This window comes from Vicia villosa, unplaced genomic scaffold (assembly GCF_029867415.1).
Source record: "Vicia villosa cultivar HV-30 ecotype Madison, WI unplaced genomic scaffold, Vvil1.0 ctg.000334F_1_1_1, whole genome shotgun sequence".
In the NCBI taxonomy this organism is placed as follows: domain Eukaryota; kingdom Viridiplantae; phylum Streptophyta; class Magnoliopsida; order Fabales; family Fabaceae; genus Vicia; species Vicia villosa.
The window spans coordinates 429,810-453,245 of NW_026705148.1; the positions used below are offsets into that span (position 1 = coordinate 429,810).

Genomic DNA, 23,436 nt, shown 5'->3' on the forward strand with positions numbered 1-23,436 from the left:
TGATTAGCAGAGACTCAGCACTGCACAAAAATCAGGTACGCTTAACTGTCTCCTACACAAACAGTCCCTGATTAGGGTTTATTGTTTTTTCAGGAGAAACAAGTTTTTGAGACCTCAAATGGATTTCATGGACCTCCATACATCTCAAAGTACCATCATACAAATTTTCAAACTTCAATTCGCTCAGACGCACAGTCAGCAACTCAAATAGTCAACAAACGACCCGTTTGACCAAAAAAGTCAACAGACAGTCAAAAATGAAATTTTTTGTCAACATCCATATTTTGTCAAAGGATTCATCATTTGATCATTGGATGATCATAATTCATCAAGGAAAGATCAAAAATCAACAAAACCCTAAGATTCAAAATTAGGGTTTTCTCCTAAAAAGTCAACTGAACTTTGACTGGTCATAACTCTCTCATCCTTCATCCAAAAAATTCAAACCAAAGCTCATTTTGAAGGAAATTCAATTATCTTTCAAATGCAATTGCTCCCATGGTCATTAGGTTCACCATTTGAAAAATATGAACCAAGACATTACAGGTCATTTTCAAAGTCAACAAAAAGACACTTTTTTCAAAAGGATACACAAGGAGCATCAAAAATCATTTTGACATGAGACCAAAGACATTGGTTAGAGGACTCTTTGAGGTTTCCAAAGAGTGCAAGATCTCCTTCATATGACAAAAATTGAGGGATTTACACCTTGTTGAAGTTGGCTAAAGTTTGGGAAAATGCATAAAACCAACATTGCTCAAAAATGTATTTTTTCCAAATGGGGCCAAGTTTTCATAGTTCAAACATGTTTACCATGATATAATGGGCCTCCCACGACCAAGACAAAGCCCACACCATTTTATTCATTTTTGGTTTAATTTTATCCTATTTTAAGATTAAATGAAAATGGAAAATGGAAGGATAATGCATAGCTTAGTTTCTAAGCATGAGTCATCAAAGAATATTTAATTTTCTGCAGAAGATTGAAGTACAAGGCAAGAGAAGTGAAGAGGAGCAAGACTTGGTCAACAATTCAAAGATTTTTAATATTTAAAAATCAAGAATTCAACAAAGGCAATCAATGCTTCTTGGCTTAGTTTCTAAGCACCTCTTGGCCTATAAATGAAGCTGAATACTTCAACAACAAAACACACGAAATTATAGCCAAGGCATAGCAAGAAAACTCACCAAAATTCTCTCAAAATTCCATAACTTTGTAATTTTCAATTTCCATATTCCAATCATTATCAATACAAACTATCACTTTCAATCTTCTCCTAAGGTGGCATAGATTAAGAATGAACTCATAATATGGTCCTATAAGAGTTATAACACGTGTATAGTACTCTTCACTTTCATACATAATTAATTTTCGTTTTCATACATTTAATCAATATCAATGTAGTCTAATCATTCTAATGAGTTCATGAGGTCCCATAAGGTAGATCTGGGCCCTAACATGTTAGCTCCCACGTGAGAATCATCCCATGCCATTAACAAGTGCTCATGCATGTTCAAACTTCAACTCCATCGAACCCATGGCTACAACGCTCAAACAGTGAAACTAATACCATATTTGGACTCAGAGCATCCCAATTAGGGGATCTGGGTCATTTGTTACTCTTCCTAACGTTTGTTCTTGCAGGTTTGTGAAGCTACCAAAAATGGTGTTTTTTATCGTAAAAATAGAGGGGGTTTAAAACCGCCGCTATCTATGTTAAAAAATGAAGGTGGCGGAGGTTGAAGACGACCACGCGTCCAAGCGTGGTTCGTCAGTCAAAGCTGACTCTTCCCTCCGCTCGCGTGGCTCCTCATCATTGGTAGGTCAACTAGTCTTCCATCCACGCGTGCACTTGTGGGTCCCAGTCAGAAAGTTTGATTTCTCCTTGAATTCAGCGCATGTTCCCCACCATCATATCATGTTCCCTCACGATCTGAGCCCTTGGATCATCTCAACTTTTCATCCAACGCACCAGACAAGTGGTCCATACCATGGACTCATCAGCATCACACACCTGATTATTTTACTTTCTATTTTTCTATTTTTATTTTAATTTCCTTGCAAAATTAATTAAAAATAGTTTTAAAAATCCAAAAAATACACAAAAAATATTTTTAAGTTTCTAAAATAATATTTTATTTCTAATATAAAAATATTTTATTTTTCTTCATAATTTAAATATTTTGTATAATTAATTAGATAATATGCATATATTTATCTTTTAATTATTTTCAACCAATCAAAAATCATAAAAAAATTGTTCTTTATATTAAATATTGTTTATATATCATAGGCTAATTTTGTACATATTTAGAATAATTTTCTCTTTAAGTTTTAATTATTTGTGTAATTATTTATATAATTATGTGTTAATTAACTTAATAAATTTCAAATCAATTTCAAAAATCCCAAAAAAATTAGTTTTGTTTTAAAATTAATTAACAAGCATTTTGAACATATTTTGAACTTAATTTTTAGGTTTGAAATTTATTTTCATCTTTTTTCCTCATTTTAATTTAATTAATCATGCATTAATTATAATTAAAATCAATCATAAAAAATCCATAAACATTTCTTTTATTTTCTTGCAATTTAAATTCCTAGATAAATGTATAGGTTGTCAAATTCATGTAAATAGCGTAGTTTACATTTCCTGCACAATCGATGTAATAGCGTAGATTTACTTTCCGCATTTTACATTTCCGCATTTTAAATTCCAGCACATATAAACTGCGTGTATGCCAAAGATAAAATTGAATCGTTAGATCACTAACTTCAAAGATAAAATATCTGAATCCAAACACAATCAAACTTGCACCTCTTAGGGTAATCCTTTTCTCATTCTTTTCAAAATCAAAATCAAATTCTATTATTTCAAACGCAAAATCGAACTTTTGTTTATATCCGGTGGTTTTAGACACAGGCGTGGATAGTAGGACCTAACTAAATTTCTGAGATAATGCCGCCAGAATGGACTTCATACGATAAAAATCGAAGGAGTTATGAATTTTCGAACTCGGCGCGACATACTCGAAAACACACTTTTTTACCAAAACAACGCGACGATCCTTAAAATTCTGGGCATTTTCGGTGCACAATCAGCCGATGGTCCGAACATATGAAATCTTGGTAATGATGGTACGGAGCTCCATCTAAAGTTTCAAGCGAATCCGACGAGCGGATTGCGTGATATGAATTTTCCGAGGCCCGAAACCCTACATTCAGCACTCTTTTTCACTATGAAACCTCGAGTAATTTACAAATTTGACAACCTTCCTCAAAGAATTGGCTTCTGAGCCGAACACGAAAGTTGTAGATATCGTAGAATTCAGCTCATATCACCTTCCAAATTGGACTTATGAATTTTCTCGTATTTCAACTGTATAAACCATTTTTCACACCGTATCTTCCTAAACCCACGAAAACTCTTTATCATTTTTCTTCAATTTTGAACAACGAAATAAACTTCGTTAATAACTTATAGCTCAAATTAAGAGGGCAAATTTTGGGGTGCAACATGATCACGTTGGTCCTTTCTGTCTATTTTATGATAACAGACGTTTATTAATGCGTGCGTGGTATATGGCTTGGTAACACCTTCCTTTAGCTTCTTCTTCCTTGTTTTCTGCAAACGAATTAGGGTTTTTCCCCTTTCCAGAAATTGAACAGTCTCTCCATGAAATCTTCAAGCTGTTCGTCCTCCATGGTACAAAGAAGCCATGGAAGTTTGAACATGCCATGGAAACCGCTCCGCCACTGCAGAGATAGGGCGATTCTACGAAGGGCGAAGACAACTAAGAGCTTTGGGAAACATTTTTGGGGATGTCCGCATTATAAGGTATGTTATTTAACCATTTTAAGGTTAGTTATAATGTCTACAAAGTTGAACAACATTCTATGTGCTTTGCAGGGATCTGGGCAACCCGGGTGTGGGTTTTTCGAATGGTTTTATGAGGAAACTGAAGATCATAAGGGACAACTTGTGATGTCTAGGTTGGAAAAGCTTGCTAAGAGATTGGATGATATGCAGATGGAGTTTTTAAAAGTTAAAGACTCATGTGAAGAAACAAGGAAAGAGATAGACCAGTTTAAGAGGTTGTTGAACAAGATGAAGCTGGAAAAATATTGGATTATGATGCTTGTTGTAATGTTCATAGTTATGGGTTTTATCATGTATCAGTAATTCTTTTGAGTTAGGCAATTAGTTAAGGTTCTGCGTTTGTTTTGGGTTTTATCATGTATCAGTAATTATTCACCAGTTGTATGCAACATTTGATTGAGTTATGACGAATTATAGTTATTGTGTACCAACATTTTATTTACTTTTTATGAATGCAATTATTGTATCAGTAATGGTGAATGCAGTTATGCAGTTATGCAATTGAGTTATGATGTCAGTTATGGTACCAACATGTGTACCAATTGATAATACAAGACAGTAAAATTGAGGCAAATTGAGATATTAGAGACAACATATGTTCAAACTAAACACAAAATACAGACATTGATCAAACTAAGCATTCTTCTTGGGTGTGGATCTTTTTGTTGGTGTAGTCCTTCTTGTTGTTGGGCCAATGACATTTTTGGATGTAGTTAATCTGGTTGTAGGTCCAGGTGTTACCCGTGGAGCTGGTCCCCTTCTGACACCCATCTTCTTTGTCTTTCCTATAGTTGGTTGTTGAGCAGTCTTTCCTTTAGAAGCTTGAGAACTTTGAGATGTTGGTTGCTGAGAAGGCTTTGGTGCAGTCACTTGAGATTTCTGGGTAGGAGTAGGTGTTGGTGTAGTCACTTGTTATGGATGGGTAAGAGTAGGTGTTGGTTCAGTCACTTGAGATGGCTGTGGAGGAGTCTCTTGAGCAGGCCCTATAACTTTACATGTTTCTTTGTTATGCCCTGGCTTATTGCACCTACTACATCTCACAATTAACCCTGTTCTCCTTATCTTCCTGTTAGTGCCATCAATCTCACCCTGTTCATGATTTCTCTTCTTTTTGGGTCTACTAGGCATCCTTCTAAACTTTGGAGGTCTAACATCTGAATAAGGTGTTTTTTCCCATTAATTTGAACAATTTACAGGATAAAGCACAAGTTTGTATACTGCCATGTATCTACTTTTTTTATAATATTCAGGGATGTAATCTTTCAACTTAAAATTTCTACTCTTCATACATGCCAAAACACGAACACATGGAAGTCCAGTAAGTTCCCATTTTCTGCAAGAGCACATGTTATCCTTCAAGTTGACAATTAACATTTCAGCTTGATTCTCTATATGTTTAACTTCAAAGATATGCTCACCAGACATCCTACATTCAGTTTATATATATATATATATATATATATATATATATATATATATATATATATATATATATATATATATATATATATATATATATGCACTACTTCAAATGGAAAATTACTTGTAAAAATACATAAAATATTATGTGATTACCTGACAATCCATGAATTGGTATAAGAACTAGTTTCTTCAACTTTTTTACTTATGTTGGGCAGGACTGCATCGATAGACAAATTCTGGAACCTCCATCTATTTGTTGCCCACCTCTCCATACAATAAATTCTAAATCATAAAAACCCTAAATCATAAAAACCCTAAAAATACTGAAAAACCCCAAATCATAACTCCAAGTATCAAAGTGACTAGGAAAGCAGATGTGAAATCAAACATACCTGAAAGAAGATGCGAAATCAACCGTGAATCTTCAATGGAAACCTCCTTCAATAACCTCCTTCAATGTCGCACATGGTGTTCGCAAATTCGCCTCCTTACTCGCTCTGTGTTGTTTGCAGAGGTTATGTCATTGGATTGTGAGGTTAAACTAATTAATTATTGAGTCTAATGACACGTAGGGACCACCTCAACATCTTAATAACACACATGAATATTAAATACACAAATTAACTAACAGATGTTGACGGAAGGATTAACGTGATCCATTTTAAAAAGTTAAGGGAGCTATTTGCACTTTTTAAAAATTAAGAGACGAAACTGGACCCCGCGTAAAAGATAAGGGACGAAAAAGGGTATTTGGCCTAAAAAATACAAGAGTTTTTTCTAGAAATTTCAAATTTTTCGATAAAAATGCATACATTTAAAATTGTTGATAAAAAATTTCAAGAGTTTTACTGAAAATTTTGAAATTTCCAATAAAAACTCATGAAAATTATGATTTCTTACCAGAAATTTCAAACTTTCTGGTATTTACTCATACTTTATGAAACCAGTAATTTTAAACAATGGTATAACGGTAAAAACACATATATGGGGTGTTAGGTATAACTGAAGGGGGTGGCGGATTAAATCCTCCAATGTGAGAGAGATTCCAATCCAATCAAACATACAAAGCCAAAATGAAAATCAGACTCCACTCTATCGGTTTGATGTTGTTCCAAAATTCAAAAGCCGCTGGACAATCTTGAAAAAAATGTAACTTAGTTTTAAGATACTGGAGCAGCTATACTCTCGATCACTTATGTATATGCCAACTATTGTATGTGATATAGTTTCAGGATTCAAATTTAACTTTTTGAAAGTATTTATTATATGTAAATTACAAAATTTCAAACTTGAAGTACAAAATATCTCTGAAGTTAGAGAAACACCCCTTACTCGAAAATTGCTAGATTTTAGAATATAGTTCTAGGTGTTTTGAGACAGTTGAAAGAAATTGTAAACCAAAAAAGCCTTGTCAAATAATCAAGAGAGGAAATTTGAAAAATATTTTTTTAAACGTTGTCAAATGGTAAAGCTCTTAAGTGTTTCTCTCTTTGTTGTTCTTGAAGATCTTCTTAACGATTGCTCTTTCTCTTCTTGCTGAGTATTCTTTTTACTTTTATTTGCTTAGTGTTAGCTTGTCTCTTCAATTTCATGTTTTTCTTCATTGTACATCTTCACTGATCTTCTTCATTTCTTTTTCTCAATTGTACATGCTTTCACGAACTCTTACACACATATTTTCTTCTTCTTGTGTGTATCTTTGTTTGTGCAGCTTCACACACTTATTTTTCATTCTTCTAAGTCCTCTTTTTATGGATAAAGAAATAGATCAGTTGGAGAATAAAATAATGAGAATCCACAAAGAATATAAATGTTAGAAACACTAGCTAGTACTAGACTAGTGACGCTTTTAGCACTAGAATAGATGTTGAGACGTGCGATAGCAAAGATGACGCAGAGTACAATCTTTTATCAAGATTTTTAGGGAAGTGAGTAGGATATTGTACTGTAGTCACATGCTTTTTTTGTCATGAGATTCTTATCAGAACAAACTCTTCCACATGTCACCACCTAAGAAAGTCTTTAACCTTACTCATGCACATTTGTCACTTAGTTATACAAATAACCATCCACGCGTCACACTCCCCTCTGCCTAAAATCCACCCCTTTGTCACCATTCACTAATAACGGAAACCACATGAATTAATCAACTCAATTGCATGTGATTTAATTAATTATCACCATAGCTCAAAGCAAATATGATATAAAATATGGAACATCACAAGCAAAACTATCACCAGATGAAGCAATGAGAGTAGTCTATAAGCATGGTACACCACTTGAAAGAGGATAGATATCAGATTCTGAAAGAGTGAATTTGTTTTCAAGTACAAAAAATATTCCAAAGAGTGACCAACAACAATAAATCTCAGATTCTGATCAATCTAAACTGCAACTTGATGATACAACTGAAGGAGGAGATTCTAGTGATTTCACTACTGGAGCTCCTTGCTTGTCCAGACTCTTCCACGTGTGAATTATATACAAATGTGAATTTGCCGTCTTTAAACTTTTTGCCCAGGCTTCATAATTTTTCTGGCTCTGCCACTGCTTATCAGAGACTTCAGATAAGTATTGATAAAGCTTGATCATAGTTCATAGTTACTATCTCTCGTTATAGTTAACTTGAGTCAGAGGCTTATGAGTATAAGTTGTTGAAACTTGATCAGAGTTCAGAGTTATTATCTCTCTTCATGGTTAACTTCTTGAGTCAGGGGCTTCTGATTAAATTTGTTGAAGATCATAATGTCTTTAGAGCTTTAAGAATGTTAAAACTTTAGAGTCTTGAATCAAATTCATTCTGGATAATATCCTTTCACGATTTGACTTGATGCTTTCAAATGCAGATTTGCTTGTAAACACATCTTGTATTCATCATTGGTTCAAAGTGCGTTTGATATTCAGAGTTTAAAGTCAAGAACTTTCACTAGTCCAGAGTCCACAACTTGCTAGTCTAGAGTTCAGAACTAATTACCAGATCCTGCGCATTTAACAAACTATTAGAGTACATAATTATTCTCCTTACATTATATACTTGTCATCATCAAAGCTCAAGAATTAGTTGCATAACCAAACTTGTTCCAACAATGGGCACCGAACTCCATTATGACAACACAAGCTCCTAGGGAGATATAATCAACAATTGGTTAGATAACACTAATATTCCAAGAACCTCGCACCAAAAATCTCAGACTCAGACGAATTCTAGGAGACCCCAGACACCTTAGAGAAATCGTGTGAAGCCTCGACGACAAACGAATGTGTCGAGGTGTGGAACCGATGGACGTTTTGATCGAGCCGGTCATTAAAATTCTCTTCTATTGTTGTCTAATTCTATTTTATGAAATAATATTAGAATTTAATTTTTTTCTAAACATTTTATAATTATTATTTTGTTATTAATTTAATTTAAAAAGTTAACTTACATATAGGCACCAATGCCTCTAACACATACTTATGCATTGACATGACAAGAGTACATGTGTAAGAGGCATTGAAGCATGAGATAGAGTTAGAGTACATGTCCCAATAACATTAGCGCATCCTCTTGTTGGTATTTTTATTTTATTATAAAAATGAGGTAGATTGTATATTATTTAAACGTGGGTTAATGAAGTATTTTATTTTGAAAAATTGGGATATTCTAAAAAGGGTTAATAGTCATTTGCCCCCTGCGTAGCGATATTCGGTTTACCCCCCTTTTAAAAAAAAAATTTGTTTTACTCCTGTAATATTTGGGTACCCCCTAAACGTGTAAAAACCAGGGAGTAAAATCAAAAAAATATATTTTAAAGGGGGATAATTTTTCCTCTTAGGGGGCAAAAGACTTACAATTTTAATATTATAGGGGGCTAAAACAATTTTTTTTTTAAAAAGGGGTAAACCGAATATCGCTACTATTGCAGGGGGCAAATGACTATTAACCCTTCTAAAAAAAATCTCTCTTTTTTTTTTTATTTGAACAACTTTATTTATTTTTATGAAAATTGTTCTATTTGAGCGATTAATTAAAAATAATAAAAAAAATCCGCAAAAACAAAACCCTTTCCAGTTTCCCCGCTTAGCTTGGTTGAATCAGAAACAAGTCTGAGTCACCGGAAGACGTTATCGGAGTCAGCACTGGACCCAACTAGCCGGTAGAAGTCATCGACCGCCATAATAGTGAGAATCTCATCCACCTTTTCCCTCTTATTCATTTTGGATTTTCTTTCCCCTCTCATAGTCCCCACGCGAGGTTGCGATTCCACCTCCGTTCGCGGCCGCGACAACCGCCCTTCATAAAGTAACACACCGGAGAATTTTCAGTTTAATTACTTTGATTCATTTCACCTTATAACATTTATTGCAATCAGAATGTCACATTCACGCTATAACACTTGAATTTACTTTATTATTATATGAAATTTGTTATCATAATCATCACATTTTCGTTATTTTGCTCTAAGAAATAGTATCTAGTTTAGAATTTAACTTTCTCACTAACAATTTCTCAAACCTAATTTTCGACGTAATTTTATTTTGAAGCAGATTATGGATCTTCATTATCATCTCTAGCCTTAATCATGACCATAGTTCTCAAGTTTCTTAGAGTCACCTCCATGCAGTCAATATATGGCGCTGTTGTTCTTGTTCGCGACCCCTCTTGCATATGTTGTCCACGAACTTTCATTTCTTCTTTAGCAAATTGTCACTCTGGAGAAGAAGCTAGCAACTTTTGGCGTAAACAACAATCTCAAGACCTTACGAGGTCTGTGGACATTCTTACTGCAAAAATCGGCAAAGGAAGTAGCGAGGAAGACGTTCTCCTGTCTCTAATCGGTGATGAAGTTGTAAATGGTATTCATCCGTCTCAAGAGCTTGTTAATAGGTTGCTATGTCGGTATAAGGATGATTGGAAGTCTGCGTTGGGGATATTCAAATGGGCTGGTTTGCATACAAACTTTAAACATTCTCAAGAATCGTATGATATGATGGTAGATATATTGGGTAGAATGAAGGTGATGGCAAAGATGAGAGAGATCTTAGAAGAAATGCGTCAGGAGAATCTCGTCACTCTCGATACTATAGCCAAAGTAATGAGAAGATTTGTTGGGGCAAAACAGTGGAAAGATGCTGTGAGGATATTTGACGACTTACAGTTTCTTGGCTTGGAGAAGAATACGGAATCCATGAATGTGTTGCTTGATACTCTATGCAAAGAGAAATTTGTTGAGCAGGCTCGTGAAATTTACTTGGAACTGAAGCATCACATTGCTCCAAACGCTCACACGTTTAACATATTGATTCATGGATGGTGCAAAATCCGACGTGTTGAGGAGGCAGTTTGGACAATCCAAGAAATGAAAGGTTATGGTTGTCGCCCTTGTGTTATTAGTTATTCCACCATCATTCAATGTTATTGTCAAGAACAGAATTTTGACCGGGTCTATGAACTTCTTGATGAAATGCAAGCTCAAAATTGCTCTCCCAATGTGGTCACTTATACTACTATCATGTGTGCTCTGGCAAAAGCAGAAAAAATCGACGAAGCTTTGCAAGTAGTTGATAGAATGAGCTCTACCGAATGTAAGCCTGATACTCTTTTTTACAATTCGTTCATTTATACGTTGGGGAGAGCAGGTAGAATAGACGATGCTATGCATGTATTCAAAGTTGCGATGCCGAAAGCAGGTGTGACCCCAAATACATCCACCTATAATTCATTGATTTCTATGTTTTGTTACTATGCACGAGAAGAGAGAGCTTTTGGCGTTCTGAAGGAGATGGAAGAGTCCGGCCTATGTAAACCTGATATTCAGACTTATCATCCACTGATCAAGTCATGCTTTAAAATGCGACAAGTAGATAGTTTGCTAAATGATATATTAAATGACATGATAGTTAAATATCATATTGGTCTTGATCTTTCAACCTATACACTGCTAATTCATGGGCTCTGTAGAGCAGATAGATGCAAGTGGGCATTCGATCTGTTTGAGGAGATGGTCGATCAAGATATAGTACCTATGTATAGAACTTGCCGTTTGCTCTTGGATGAAGTCAAGCAGAAAAATATGTATCAAGCTGTTGAGAAAATTGAGATACTTATGAAGAAACTTTAAATGCAAGTCTCTTTGATAGATACTGGTTCTTAATGTAATAGAAAACTCAATCGAGAGTATTCAATAGACTTGGTTATCTCCAACATTCAAATCCTCTCAAACACCACAGATAATCCTCTCTTTATATTATTTATTCCCTTTCATTTATAGCCTATGATCTCTCGATTCCTTCTTGTTTGGTTGGAGTGACAGAGAAGAAAGTGGGAGAAGAGAAAGAAAGAGGTCAGAAGGAGAGAATTGAGAAAGAGAATGAGTTTCTTGTAACTTTAATGAGAGAAATACAAGAAAGAGAAGAAACAGAACTTTTGAGTAGGTAGAAGAATGAGCCGAGAGAAATGATGTTTTTTGAAGGTTAAACTGCCCCTAAAACTAAGAAGCTTGATCAGAAGACTCAAACCTGAAGTTGGTTAGGTTTGATATGTTGAATGATGAAGGGGAAGGTTACAACTAAAATTCAGAAATAATGTCGTTGTAAAGTTTGATTATTTTCCATTGAAGCACAGTTTCAAAGTTGTACGAGACTATTCTTGCAGAGAGATTGTATAACCTATTTATGGAGTATTTTGATATGGATTCTTGAACATAGAACAAATGATGAGTTTCAAGCACCCTCAAAGAAACAGGTTCAGTAAGTGTTGAGTCATTGTCATTCTCTAGTCACTATAGAGTACAAACATTACAGTATCAACTAACAGATTTTTATTGAAACTCAGCGATAACAGAGAAATGGTGGTATCGATAAACTTGTTTTGATGTTCTCTTTGTAATACACTGTAAACTGCAATACACTGTAAACGATACTCTTTGGTGTTAGAATTTTACTCAGATACATCTTGGTCAGTTCTCCTTGTATCTCGTCTCTCCCAAAGTAGTAAGATTTTCTTTTCTCATATTGCCCATGAGCATAATTTGACCTTTATTTTGTGCTTTGTGAATCGGATTGAGATAACTTTTATTGTACCCTAGAGAGAAACAACCCATCGCATGATCAGCCCAAATGAGTTATGAAAGGGCCATTACATGAATTGTGTGGGCATGATCTCTAGTCACCCGATTGGAGCTTGGGTCATCCGACCCAAATCCATGTCTATTGTTAGTTTATCTCAACAATAAGTGGTAGATGAGGTGTCTTTGAAAAGATCGGTTGGTCAATATTGGAAAGGTGGAAACCGCTCCTCCAATGTAGGAGGAAGAACGGTCTCCCCCTACTCCCGCATATTCCTTGGGAAGTTAAGGGAAGACCGTCTAGGGCTCATAGTTATGCTTACAAATATTTCACTTTCTAGGATTGGGAGACCATTAACGAATTTGCAGAAAAAACAGATACAAACTTTCTTATCTCAGTTAGATATAGATAGATATGTAAGAGGATTTGTTATTCTATTGTACCTTTCACAGTACATGTATCCTTCTCTGTTGCCATAATAATTGATATTGAATCCATCAAATAGAAGACATAATCCAACTATGCAGAAGATTCTTTCATATATCATTTAACCCTAGTTGGATGTATTATTAACAATAAAATATGATAGCCAATTGTCAAATAACTATGGCAAGTTGGCAACTAATCATTAGTTAGTAATTGGCCAACAATTAACAGAATGGCGCACCTAACTCCATATACATCAAATTCTCATATATTCATTAAATTCATGCAAGTATTTTGTATACAATTTTTTAAGATGAAGCAATCCCTTGATTATGAAACAAAAATCTCATTGCTTATTGACATAAAACATCCCTTCATATTTACATGCTTCCAAATTCATATAACTATTTAACTCTTTACAAGGACTTGATAAAGATGCACGTTATCATCAAATTCATTTCACTAATTGAAAGTTTAACCTTCCAATTTCCAACATGTCTTATAAATACATAGATACATTGCACTAGAAATCAAGCTTTTCCATTTGCTGCTATATCAAGACTAGCTTTCCTTCTCCTCTCACTAAAGCTACCCAAGCGTGGAAGGCAACACTGCACAGGCTTAACCGATTCATTTTCATCGTTCATGGTTTGTTCAATGCTACCGGAGATATAAGGAGTACTTTGTGCAGATTTATTAAGAACATCATGTAAAATTTTTGGTTTAACTTGTTTCTCTTCATTGCTGAAAGTTTTTCCTACTTCATCATTTGGCACTTCTCTTACACTTTCTCTAAAAAGTTCTAACAAATTCTTTTTCTTTGGAGATGGCTCCGGAGCTATATGACGAGAAGGGGTTTTGTTGATGGCAGGGGTCCCAAATGTGTGATGCACTGGAGTGGTTCCCCGAGATGGGGTGAAATCTGGATAGAAACAGGAAAATTTATATGTTCGATTAAAAGGAGAAAAGTCGTGAAAAACATATGAAGCATACAGAGTTTCACTTCCTACTCACTAGAGAATACTACAAACTAGAAAAAGTATTAGAAGGCTTCCTTACCACCATTGACACTATAGAAATCGTCATCACAATCTGAGTCTAACCAGCCCTTGGAATCAAAAAATGCTTCATCTCTGCTACCTGCATCATAATGTACAAAAGATTTTGTAAGATAAACCAAAAACTAACACATGAAGCATAAATGATTGACGAAAGCAGAATGATTGATTTTAACTATATACATCGGTGCCATATTGTGGCGGACACCAGACATGCCTTCAATCTAAAGTGCCAATACTACATAACCTCGAGAAAAGGAATGCATGGAGTACTTGTTATTAATTCTCTTTACTTACCATGTGACTTTCTTTCCATCACAACACAATGACACATAAATACTTTGTGTAAACAAGCATTTGAACCAATTTGAAGTAACAGTTGGCATTATCATTTATTGCAGAAACATTAGAGGACTCTATTTTCTGTTATGGTGTGCTAGAATGTCCTAACAGGAAATAAAAAACATCCTAATAGTAAATATGTTGTGCTAAATAGAAAAAAAAGTTTGTTTCACCTAATTTCTAGTACTGAAAACTGTACAACTATTCCTTAGTAATTACTCTCACGTGATAATCCTGCTATGTTGTGGTCCATAAGATGAAGTAGATTGCATATATGAATAATTCTAGGTGAGAAATGCAAGTTTTCATTCAAAGCTAGGATTGAGCCATCACAGAGTGGTGTTAAACTACTGGTCCCAAAGCTCCAATAAGGGAGGGACCATATTCAAAAAAGCCTTCAACAATCTGTGTCCTAAACTCAAAATCACAGATATCATGAAAAAACATAACCATGATGCATGATATTCTACAATCTGTTTCCTAAACACAAAGTTATAGATATATACTTGAGTCTCTTAACTATTTGGCCGGTGATTCGATTTCTGACTTGTGCATACGGAAAAATATACATTGAAAGTGACTAACGCTTTAAAATTGACTTCAATTACCTAGGAGATTAGTATCCGCAGTTGCATGAGCAGAGAATAACTTAATTTAAATACAAAATTTAAAGAAACAACTGGACAACAAAGTCATGCCCCACCAAAAGTAGTCAAAATGATCCAAAATTCAACAAACAAACAATCAATAAGTGTTAATAATATCTACCCTAATAAATTGATATTGACCATACTAGCCCTTAAACTTCTACCAACAACAACCACATGTCCACAAATATATCATGAATTACATTCAAAGGTAGGCCAACAACCAGATAAATCTTTCTGTTTGAATTTTGACCAAATCCAGTTGCAGATTTTGTCCTTTGGACAAAAATGAAAAACACATATTCTAAGTTGTACATATAACACTTTTTTGGTATATCTCTCTCTACCTTTCAACTTTTACCACCTTAACCATATTATCATACAAATCCTTTGAAAATAACATCCTACCCCCACATAAGATTCATCTTTGGCTTCATATTTACATAAAATGAAAAGGCATCAAGAAACTCAAGAGACAACCACCCACCACAGCATATATTTGCAAAAAAAGGTAGTTGCTTTTGTAATCAGTGGAAATTGACTGTGATATGAAAAAAAACCAGAATCATTTTTCCACCAACAATTAGTTAAAGCAACAATAATAACAATATCATATGCGACTAAATCAATCTAACAAGTAACCAAGGCCGTCTTTGAGGACGTACAAGACAGGCTACCGCACAGGGCCTCAAATTCGCTAGGGTTAAACTTTTAGATAAATAAACAAAAAAAAACCTCAAGCATGAAGTGAAGACTAATAAAAGATAAACAAATCATGAGAGACCCTACAAGATATAAGATCACTAGTCAATAGAAGACCCTAAGAAAAGTTCATAAAAGTGCTAAGACTGAGTTCTGATGAAAATATATTAATAAAAATAGTATCTTTATATGATGATGATGAGTATGATGCATGAGAACAAACCCAGAAGGACCATACCATGGAAGGTGTTAGTTGATTGAGACTTAAGAGAAACATGATCGATGATAAAGTTATCATTTTTGGGTTTATCTTTGATGGGTGATGGAAGAATCACAAGCTTATCAACAGTTGTAGAACAAAGAGAGTTCCTTTGGACAGAAGAACAAGAACCCATATCAAAAAATCACTTTTTTTTCCTTCTTCTATGACTGCAATTCAATTCAAAGTTCAAGTACACCTTGCAGCATATAAAAAGAGTTCATTTGAAAAGGGAGAGTGGAGTGAAAGTGAAAGAGGAAGAGAGGTGAAGAATGAGAAAGGTGTGGCAAAAGAAATGCGTTAGTTAGAAAGGAAAGGGAAAATGGCCAATGGGAGTGAAAGGAAGAACAGAGAAAGTAACAGGTGATTGGACTTGTAAGGAAAGAGAAATGGATAGATTCTAAGTAAAAGACAAACTTTCATTCATCTATGTATTATTGCATTCTAAAATTTTAGTATAAGTTTTATCAACCATTATAATATTAATATCATACATTAATACATATTTTATTATGTTTTTTTTTTTTGTTAATATATATATATTTTTTAAAATTTTATGAACTTCCTAAATATATAAATGGTCAAAAATATCATTATTGTTTTTAAATTTAAGATTCTCTTTTTCAATTTTTTAAATTTTTTTTTTAGAATGATCTCTCATTAATCTTTGTTATATTGTCCAAATACATTATTTATTCAATATATTTAAAAAGAGAATTTTTTCTTATAAATGACACCGGATGTAGTATGAAAGAAGGTACCATGTCATTATTTTAGAGAATAAATTTAATTTAATTTTTAATAAAAATTATGGAATAGTGGTGATAATGAATGGTTGAGATTTATTTTTGTCTTTCTTATTTTCACAATTTTTTTTTTTATAAATAAGCATATGAGTCCGGATCCGTTGAAAGTTTGTTTTAACACCAAATTTTACCCATTCATTGTTTTAAATCTAAAGGTCCATATTTATTTCTTCAAATTTGAATTTGTTCTATTTAATCAATATATTTTATTTTCTTTTTTAATTATATATATATATATATATATATATATATATATAATTTCTATTTCAAAATGATATTTTTTTTTCAAATTTTCTCTCTCTCACTCTTTTTTTTCCTTCAGTTTTTGATATCTAAATTTTTAATTTATATTATCATTTTACTAATTTTATAATTATACATTTAAGATTTAAATTAAAAATCATTATAATTTGTATTAAAAAAACCTAAAATATCTTAAACAAATTATAATATTTTACCACATTTATTCAAAATTTACATAAAAAATATGCAGCAACAAGCTATTGTTTACTATAATCATAATAATACTAGTAATAATAATGAAGTATTATATTATCTTATTTTATTTAAAATATTTTATTTTTTAAATATTTTTCTACATAATTTTAAAAAAATTTATTTAATTTATTTAAATATAGTATAACCATGTCAATAAATGTTATAAATAAATAAAAAATTATGAATATTAATTTCATCCTATTTCTTAAATATTTCATTTAAATTTGAATTAATTTTTTATATTTTCCATTTTCAAAATTGTTTATTATTATTATTATTAATAATAGAAAATATATAAAATGAATATAATTTAAATGTATTATTTAAGGAATAAGATCAAAGTAATATTAATAATTTTTTAAATATATTTTTACCATTTTCAAAATTGTTTATTATTATTATTAATAATAGAAAATATATAAAATGAATATAATTTAAATGTATTATTTAAGGAATAAGATCAAAGTAATATTAATAATTTTTTAAATATATTTTTACCATTTATTTAGATGATTTATACTATATTAAAAATATTTCTAATTAAAAATTCGTGAGATTCTAAGTAAAAAACTTTTAAAAAACTAATATATTTAAAAAATATTAATTTGATAAATGTAATAATTTATTAAAAAAATAAAAAATTGTTTTATATATTGAAATTGCATATATGCTGTTTATTAAGATATTTGGGTACACATAAATAAGAGATTATCATAATATTATCTTTTATTGAATTCAAAATAAAATAAAATAAAATATTTTTATTTTATCATTATAATAGTTAATAATTTGTTTCTGAATATTTTGAACAAAATGATAAAATATTATAATTTGTTTAAGAAAAAATAATTTATTATCATTATACATCTCATAATCATGTAGAAATAACTTTTCTTCTTAAAATAAATTATAATAATTTTTATTTAAATCTTAAATTATAATTATAAAATTAGTAAAGTTATAATAGAGAGAAATTGTAAAAAATCCAAATTAAAAAAAAATTGTATGTAATATTGAAAAGGAAATAAAATACATCGATAAATAGAACAAATTTAAATTTAATAAAAAAGTATAAAAACTTTAAATTTTAAACCATGAATGAAAAAAATTTAGTGTCAAAATAAACTTTTAACAGCTAGTATCAACTGATCCTAATTCTTTTTTTGTTGGTATATTATGCTATTAGATTATTTTATTATATGGTTTATTGCTTCTTTATTTAAATATATATTATCCGAATAGAATATAATTTGATATTGACTAAGTGTATAAACTTTAATACCACAACAAATTACAATAAATTGTACTTGAGACCTTAAAACTAAGAGTAATGTTATTCCTATATCCATATTATACACTAATACTTACATCAAACACTATTTACCATATTTATACGGTAAAAACTGGTTTTTAAAATAAAATAATAATAATATTTATAAAAAATATTTTTTATTTTTAAAATTGGGACGACACTGTTCATGTACGGACGTGCATTAACCAACTCCTTTACTGCATTAACCAAGTTTTTACACCGCATTAACCAAGTTTGATGACTGTTAAAAATTATTTTTAATATCTGGATGTTGCATTAACCAACTTCATTACTGCATTAACAAGTTTTTACACTGCATTAACCAAGTTTGGTGACTGCTAAAAATTATTTTTAATACCTGGATGTTGCATTAACCAACTTCATTACTGCATTAACCAAGTTCTTACACTTCATTAACCAAATTTGAGTAATGCTATTCTTACACCCATGAAGAGTACTTTACCGTAGTCACCAAATTTGGTTAATGCAATGTAAAAATTTGGTTGATGCAGTAATGAAGTTGGTTAATGCAACATCCAGGTATTGAAAATAATTTTTAACTGTCATCAAACTTAGTTAATGCAGTGTAAAAACTTGGTTAATGCAGTAATGAAGTTGGTTAATGCACGTCCGTACATGAACAGTTTCGTCTTTAATTTTAAAAATATAAATATAAATTATTATTTTATTTTAAAAAACATTGTTCACCGTATAAATACGGTGAACAGTATTTTGTGTAAATATTGATGTATAATATGTGTGTAAGAATAACATTACTTTAAAACTAATTAGAATAAAAATAAATATTCTTAATATATTACGGCTATAATTTATTTAACGTATAAGAAATCTTTACATCCAATTTGAATAAATCAAATCCAAAATTTGATGCTAGTTGTTTGTTCTAGAGTGAAGATTTATGATGCAAAGAATAATGCGTGAACGGAATAATGCAATGTGCTGAATGTTTGCATTATTTCTTAGGAAAAAGTAATGTCAAAGATAGGACAAATCGTGTGATGTGGTGTGGGGTGTCTCATGACTCATAAATTCATGAATACTATGTGATGTGTATAGTTATTACAGATACAAAATGCTGTATGGTGTATTGTATTGTATGCGGATACTTCGGGAGTGGCCCCACAGTCACATGAAATGGATTGTTGGTTGTGACTTGTGACAATTTGGAATCTAAATTAAGGACTCTATTTTTCATGGTATAGCTCTGTAGTATAGTATTAGTATATATTTTGTTTACAAAGCTAACAAAGAAAAACAAAAAAAGAGATTAAACTCTCAAGAGAAAAAAAGTGTCTGCTGCATAAAATAAAATAATTTAAAAAAGGGAGATTCTACGGTGCATTCGCCCGTTTGACTTCAGTGGTGAAGTCACTGCAATTGACCAATAGAATTAAAGCCCTAATCAACCCTAATTAATTCTAAGTTAATTTAAGCCACATCAGCTCTATGGTAAAAATAACTTTACTGTGGGACCCATTTTTAAAAAAAACTTTTGATTATTGCATATAAGTCCCCATTCATTTAATAATATCTTACAAATTAAAATTAACTTTTATTAGATTACAATTTTTTTTAAACTCATATTATCGTTCTTCTTCTTCATCCTTCACCCTTCTCCTAACTTTCCTTCAAAACCCTAAATCCCTAAATTCCATCCATATGTTCTTCTTCTGCAACCTTCTCCCAAATTGGACATACTCCGTAATTCTTCAAATCATATGTTCTTCTATCTTCTTCCACTTTCGATTTTTGTTTACTCTCTCTGCGAACCTGCGAACAGATGAACATGACTTCGACCTCTTCGGCGCCAACGAAATCATATTCTCAAGGTTGGTGAAGACAATGAGATCGATAAATATGGACGAAAGATGAAGCTGCTCAAGGTGAAGGATGGGACACTCCCACCCATTTTTTAACCGTGTTCATGTTTGATGTTGAGCTTTCAGAGTAAATTTGCGTGTAATTCAGATCTGGTTCTTTTTTCAGCAGATCATCTATGGTACAAAGCACAATGATTCCATGTTGTAGCCTCCTTTGACAGGTTCATATCGATCCAATATGTATATTTTCCAATTCTATGTGATTGTGGATTAGATTTGTATTTATGTAATTAATGAATTCTGAAATGGAATTGAATTATCCAGAAATTGTGTAGTTGTGGATTAGGGATTGTATTTTATCATATGCATGAATTCTGAATTTGCATTTGAATTGAATTTTGAGGTAGTTAAATAAGATTTCACATATCTGATACATATGTTTATCTTATGGTTTGAGGACACATTTAAATGGATATGCTCCTCCATTGGGCTGTTGATTTTTTTGTTATTTGTTACCCTGTTTGATGCAGGTTTTATTAGCCTTATTGGTTTTGTGGTGAGCTTCTGTCTATGATGGTTAAGCATGTTGTGTGTGTCTTGGATGGTTAAGCATGCTGCTTCTGTCATAGATGGTTAAGAATTACGTGGATTCTGACCTATGGTGGTTAAGCATTATGCCCTTTGTTGGCTTTATTGATCTTTGCTTCTGTTAAATAGTTAAGCCTCGAATTATTGCCTTATGGCTTTAATTAGGCGGCAAAGTAATTTTCAACTTCCTGTAATGGAATCGTACAAGACATATTTGTCAATCTGAATGTAAAGAAGAATAAATTATCCATAATATAAACATTATTACAGCATGAGTTAACCATTCAAAACATATATTGATAACCAAAAATATAATTGCCTAAAACTTGCTCTGAAATATTAACTCTTTTCTTGCTTTCAGGGGTTTGTTTCGACTGTAAGACATATGCGCTCATTCGTTCCTGCCATTTATGACATAACAGCGGCTGACCCTAAAAGTACTCCTGCTCCTACAATGCTAAGACTCTTAAATAGGAAACCTTCTGTGGTAAGCTCATTTAATTAAAGTTTCAGTAATACATTTATTTTCATAATCCTAATCATCTAATTGAAATCCTCTGTATGCCATGACATTAGAAAATGATAAAACAGAAAATGATAAAAAACATTGGAGAAGGCAAAGTATCCGAATCAAACAATGGTGATACAGTTATTGATATTCCACCAGACCTGTTGATTACAGAATTTGAGGACCCAATCGTAGCAATAGTTAATTCTACATATCCGGAATTTACGAGCAATTCTTGCTTCTACATTGGAGGTTGTTGACAAAATATCTAAATCATATTCTTGATTTAATGGCAGGTATACATGATTCAATTTTTATATTCATTTGAACTAACTATTTAAATTCCCAATACAGGAGACGTGCGTGATTATTTCAGTGCAAATTCTATTGATAAGTCGGAATTCCACGATGTAACATTGGTTGACATCCTCACCCCAGAATTTCTCAGTTCACTGCAAACATCAGGATTACCTAACCATCATATAAAACTAAAGGTTGGGACACCAATTATGGTCATGAGAAACATCAACCAGTATGAAGGCTTATGTAATGGAACAAGGTTGATAATAACAAAGTTGGGTGGTGTGATTTAAACTATGTGATTTTTATTCTGGTGGTAAAATTACTCTTGGTTGGGTGGAGATAGAAGTTGAGTGCTGAGCCTTTGTTGCCTTTTATATGTACCAGTATGTAAACTTGTAACAGGATCATGGCATGTCTTATGCTGTGTTATTATTAATATATTTCTTTAGCCTTTACAATAAAAAAAAGTTCATGATGAACATGCAAAGTTCAAATCAATAACTACAAATGTAGTTGACAAGGAAATCTTCACCAATATAAATGTAGTCTGATATTAATGAAAATAATTTCAGCCACAAACACTTTATTTGAAAAATATTATGTTGATTTCTTTTATACTTTTAAACCAATCCTTAAATGTTTACTTATAACTGACCATTCAAAACATAACACCCAACTACAATGACTATTGTGAATCAAACCTCAAAATAACAACACTGACATACTTAATACCATAATTTAAAACAAAAGCATCATATAACATAAAAACATTTATATTACACAAAATAACATAAAAACAAAAACACTCATTGTCAAGAGAAACTGTTTTCAACATGTTCACACACACAAATACAACTGATATTTTGATATACATTCATGTCTTTGACTTAAATAAAAACACAATCATCAAGCTCTTGATCTGTTGACGACTGACACAGCAACCAATTGTGTTCCAGATGTAATAGCCGGGCTTGGTTTGTCACACATTACAAATCTAAGACGATCACCATCCTGAATGCGGCATTCCTTCACAAAATCAGACCACCCATCGTAAATGAACCTCTCAACAAAATTCTTTCTCTTAGCATAATGGAGTTCACATTTGAAGACCTTTTTCAAATCTGAATCCCTGAACAAAACACGCGTATAATGCTTGTCCAAGCAACCGCGGATAACTTTTTGCGGGAATTGCTGCACATAAACATAAAACGCCACAAACTATAATTACAACTGTCAAAATAAAAACAACAAAAATATCCAACATTCAATGCGTATATTTTTATAATTAAGCTAAATAACTTAATATACTTACAAGAACATTTCTCCCAGCTACCTTAGCACATTCTATAACCTTACACCACGAAAAATACCTGTGTCCATCAACATCCTTCGTTTGAACGGGTTCTACAATCCTGCAACTCTTTCTCTTTTTATTCACGCGTTCTGACGACCTCATTTCAAATCCAGCTCTTGCACCCAAACTGACACCAACTCCCCCATCAATCGTTGGTTCTCCCGCTGCACCTTTGCCCTTCGTTTTACTATATATTCGATCACTTCTTCTACGCCCTACTTGAACCACACCCTTCACATAACCTTCCTTCAACACTGCTTTACCTTTCCGATCACTCTTAGTTTCATCACCGATCATCATTTCAGACCGACATCCACTACTTTCCCCGGTGACAACGACCTCCCGCACAACATTCTTCCCTGCACGACTTTTCTGCCATAGATCCTTAACCTTCCGGTTTTCTGACAAGCTGTTGACCAACATCTCCCTATTCAACCTATCC

At 32.4% G+C, this 23,436-nt stretch overlaps 3 protein-coding genes and 1 pseudogene across 3 annotated transcripts; 3 read left to right on the forward strand and 1 right to left on the reverse strand.

The window, feature by feature from the left end:
• Positions 1-7,191: 7,191 nt before the first annotated feature.
• On the forward strand, positions 7,192-7,820 carry LOC131626906 (SEED MATURATION PROTEIN 1-like; annotated as a pseudogene).
• A 1,516-nt stretch (positions 7,821-9,336) lies between these two features.
• LOC131626911 (pentatricopeptide repeat-containing protein At3g04130, mitochondrial) lies at positions 9,337-12,294 on the forward strand. The gene is made up of 2 exons (XM_058897747.1): positions 9,337-9,464; positions 9,831-12,294. Exon 2 carries the CDS (start codon positions 9,866-9,868, stop codon positions 11,402-11,404), a length of 1,539 nt encoding a protein of 512 aa, XP_058753730.1. The 5' UTR covers positions 9,337-9,464; positions 9,831-9,865; the 3' UTR covers positions 11,405-12,294.
• An 808-nt stretch (positions 12,295-13,102) lies between these two features.
• Positions 13,103-16,176, reverse strand: LOC131626912 (uncharacterized protein At3g27210-like). The gene is made up of 3 exons (XM_058897748.1): positions 15,764-16,176; positions 13,836-13,916; positions 13,103-13,698 (listed from the first exon to the last, which is right to left on the reverse strand). Exons 1-3 carry the CDS (start codon positions 15,918-15,920, stop codon positions 13,307-13,309), a joined length of 630 nt encoding a protein of 209 aa, XP_058753731.1. The 5' UTR covers positions 15,921-16,176; the 3' UTR covers positions 13,103-13,306.
• A 5,118-nt stretch (positions 16,177-21,294) lies between these two features.
• Positions 21,295-21,985, forward strand: LOC131626899 (uncharacterized). Its single transcript, XM_058897734.1, has 2 exons — positions 21,295-21,589; positions 21,692-21,985. Exons 1-2 carry the CDS (start codon positions 21,409-21,411, stop codon positions 21,928-21,930), a joined length of 420 nt encoding a protein of 139 aa, XP_058753717.1. The 5' UTR covers positions 21,295-21,408; the 3' UTR covers positions 21,931-21,985.
• Positions 21,986-23,436: the final 1,451 nt, after the last annotated feature.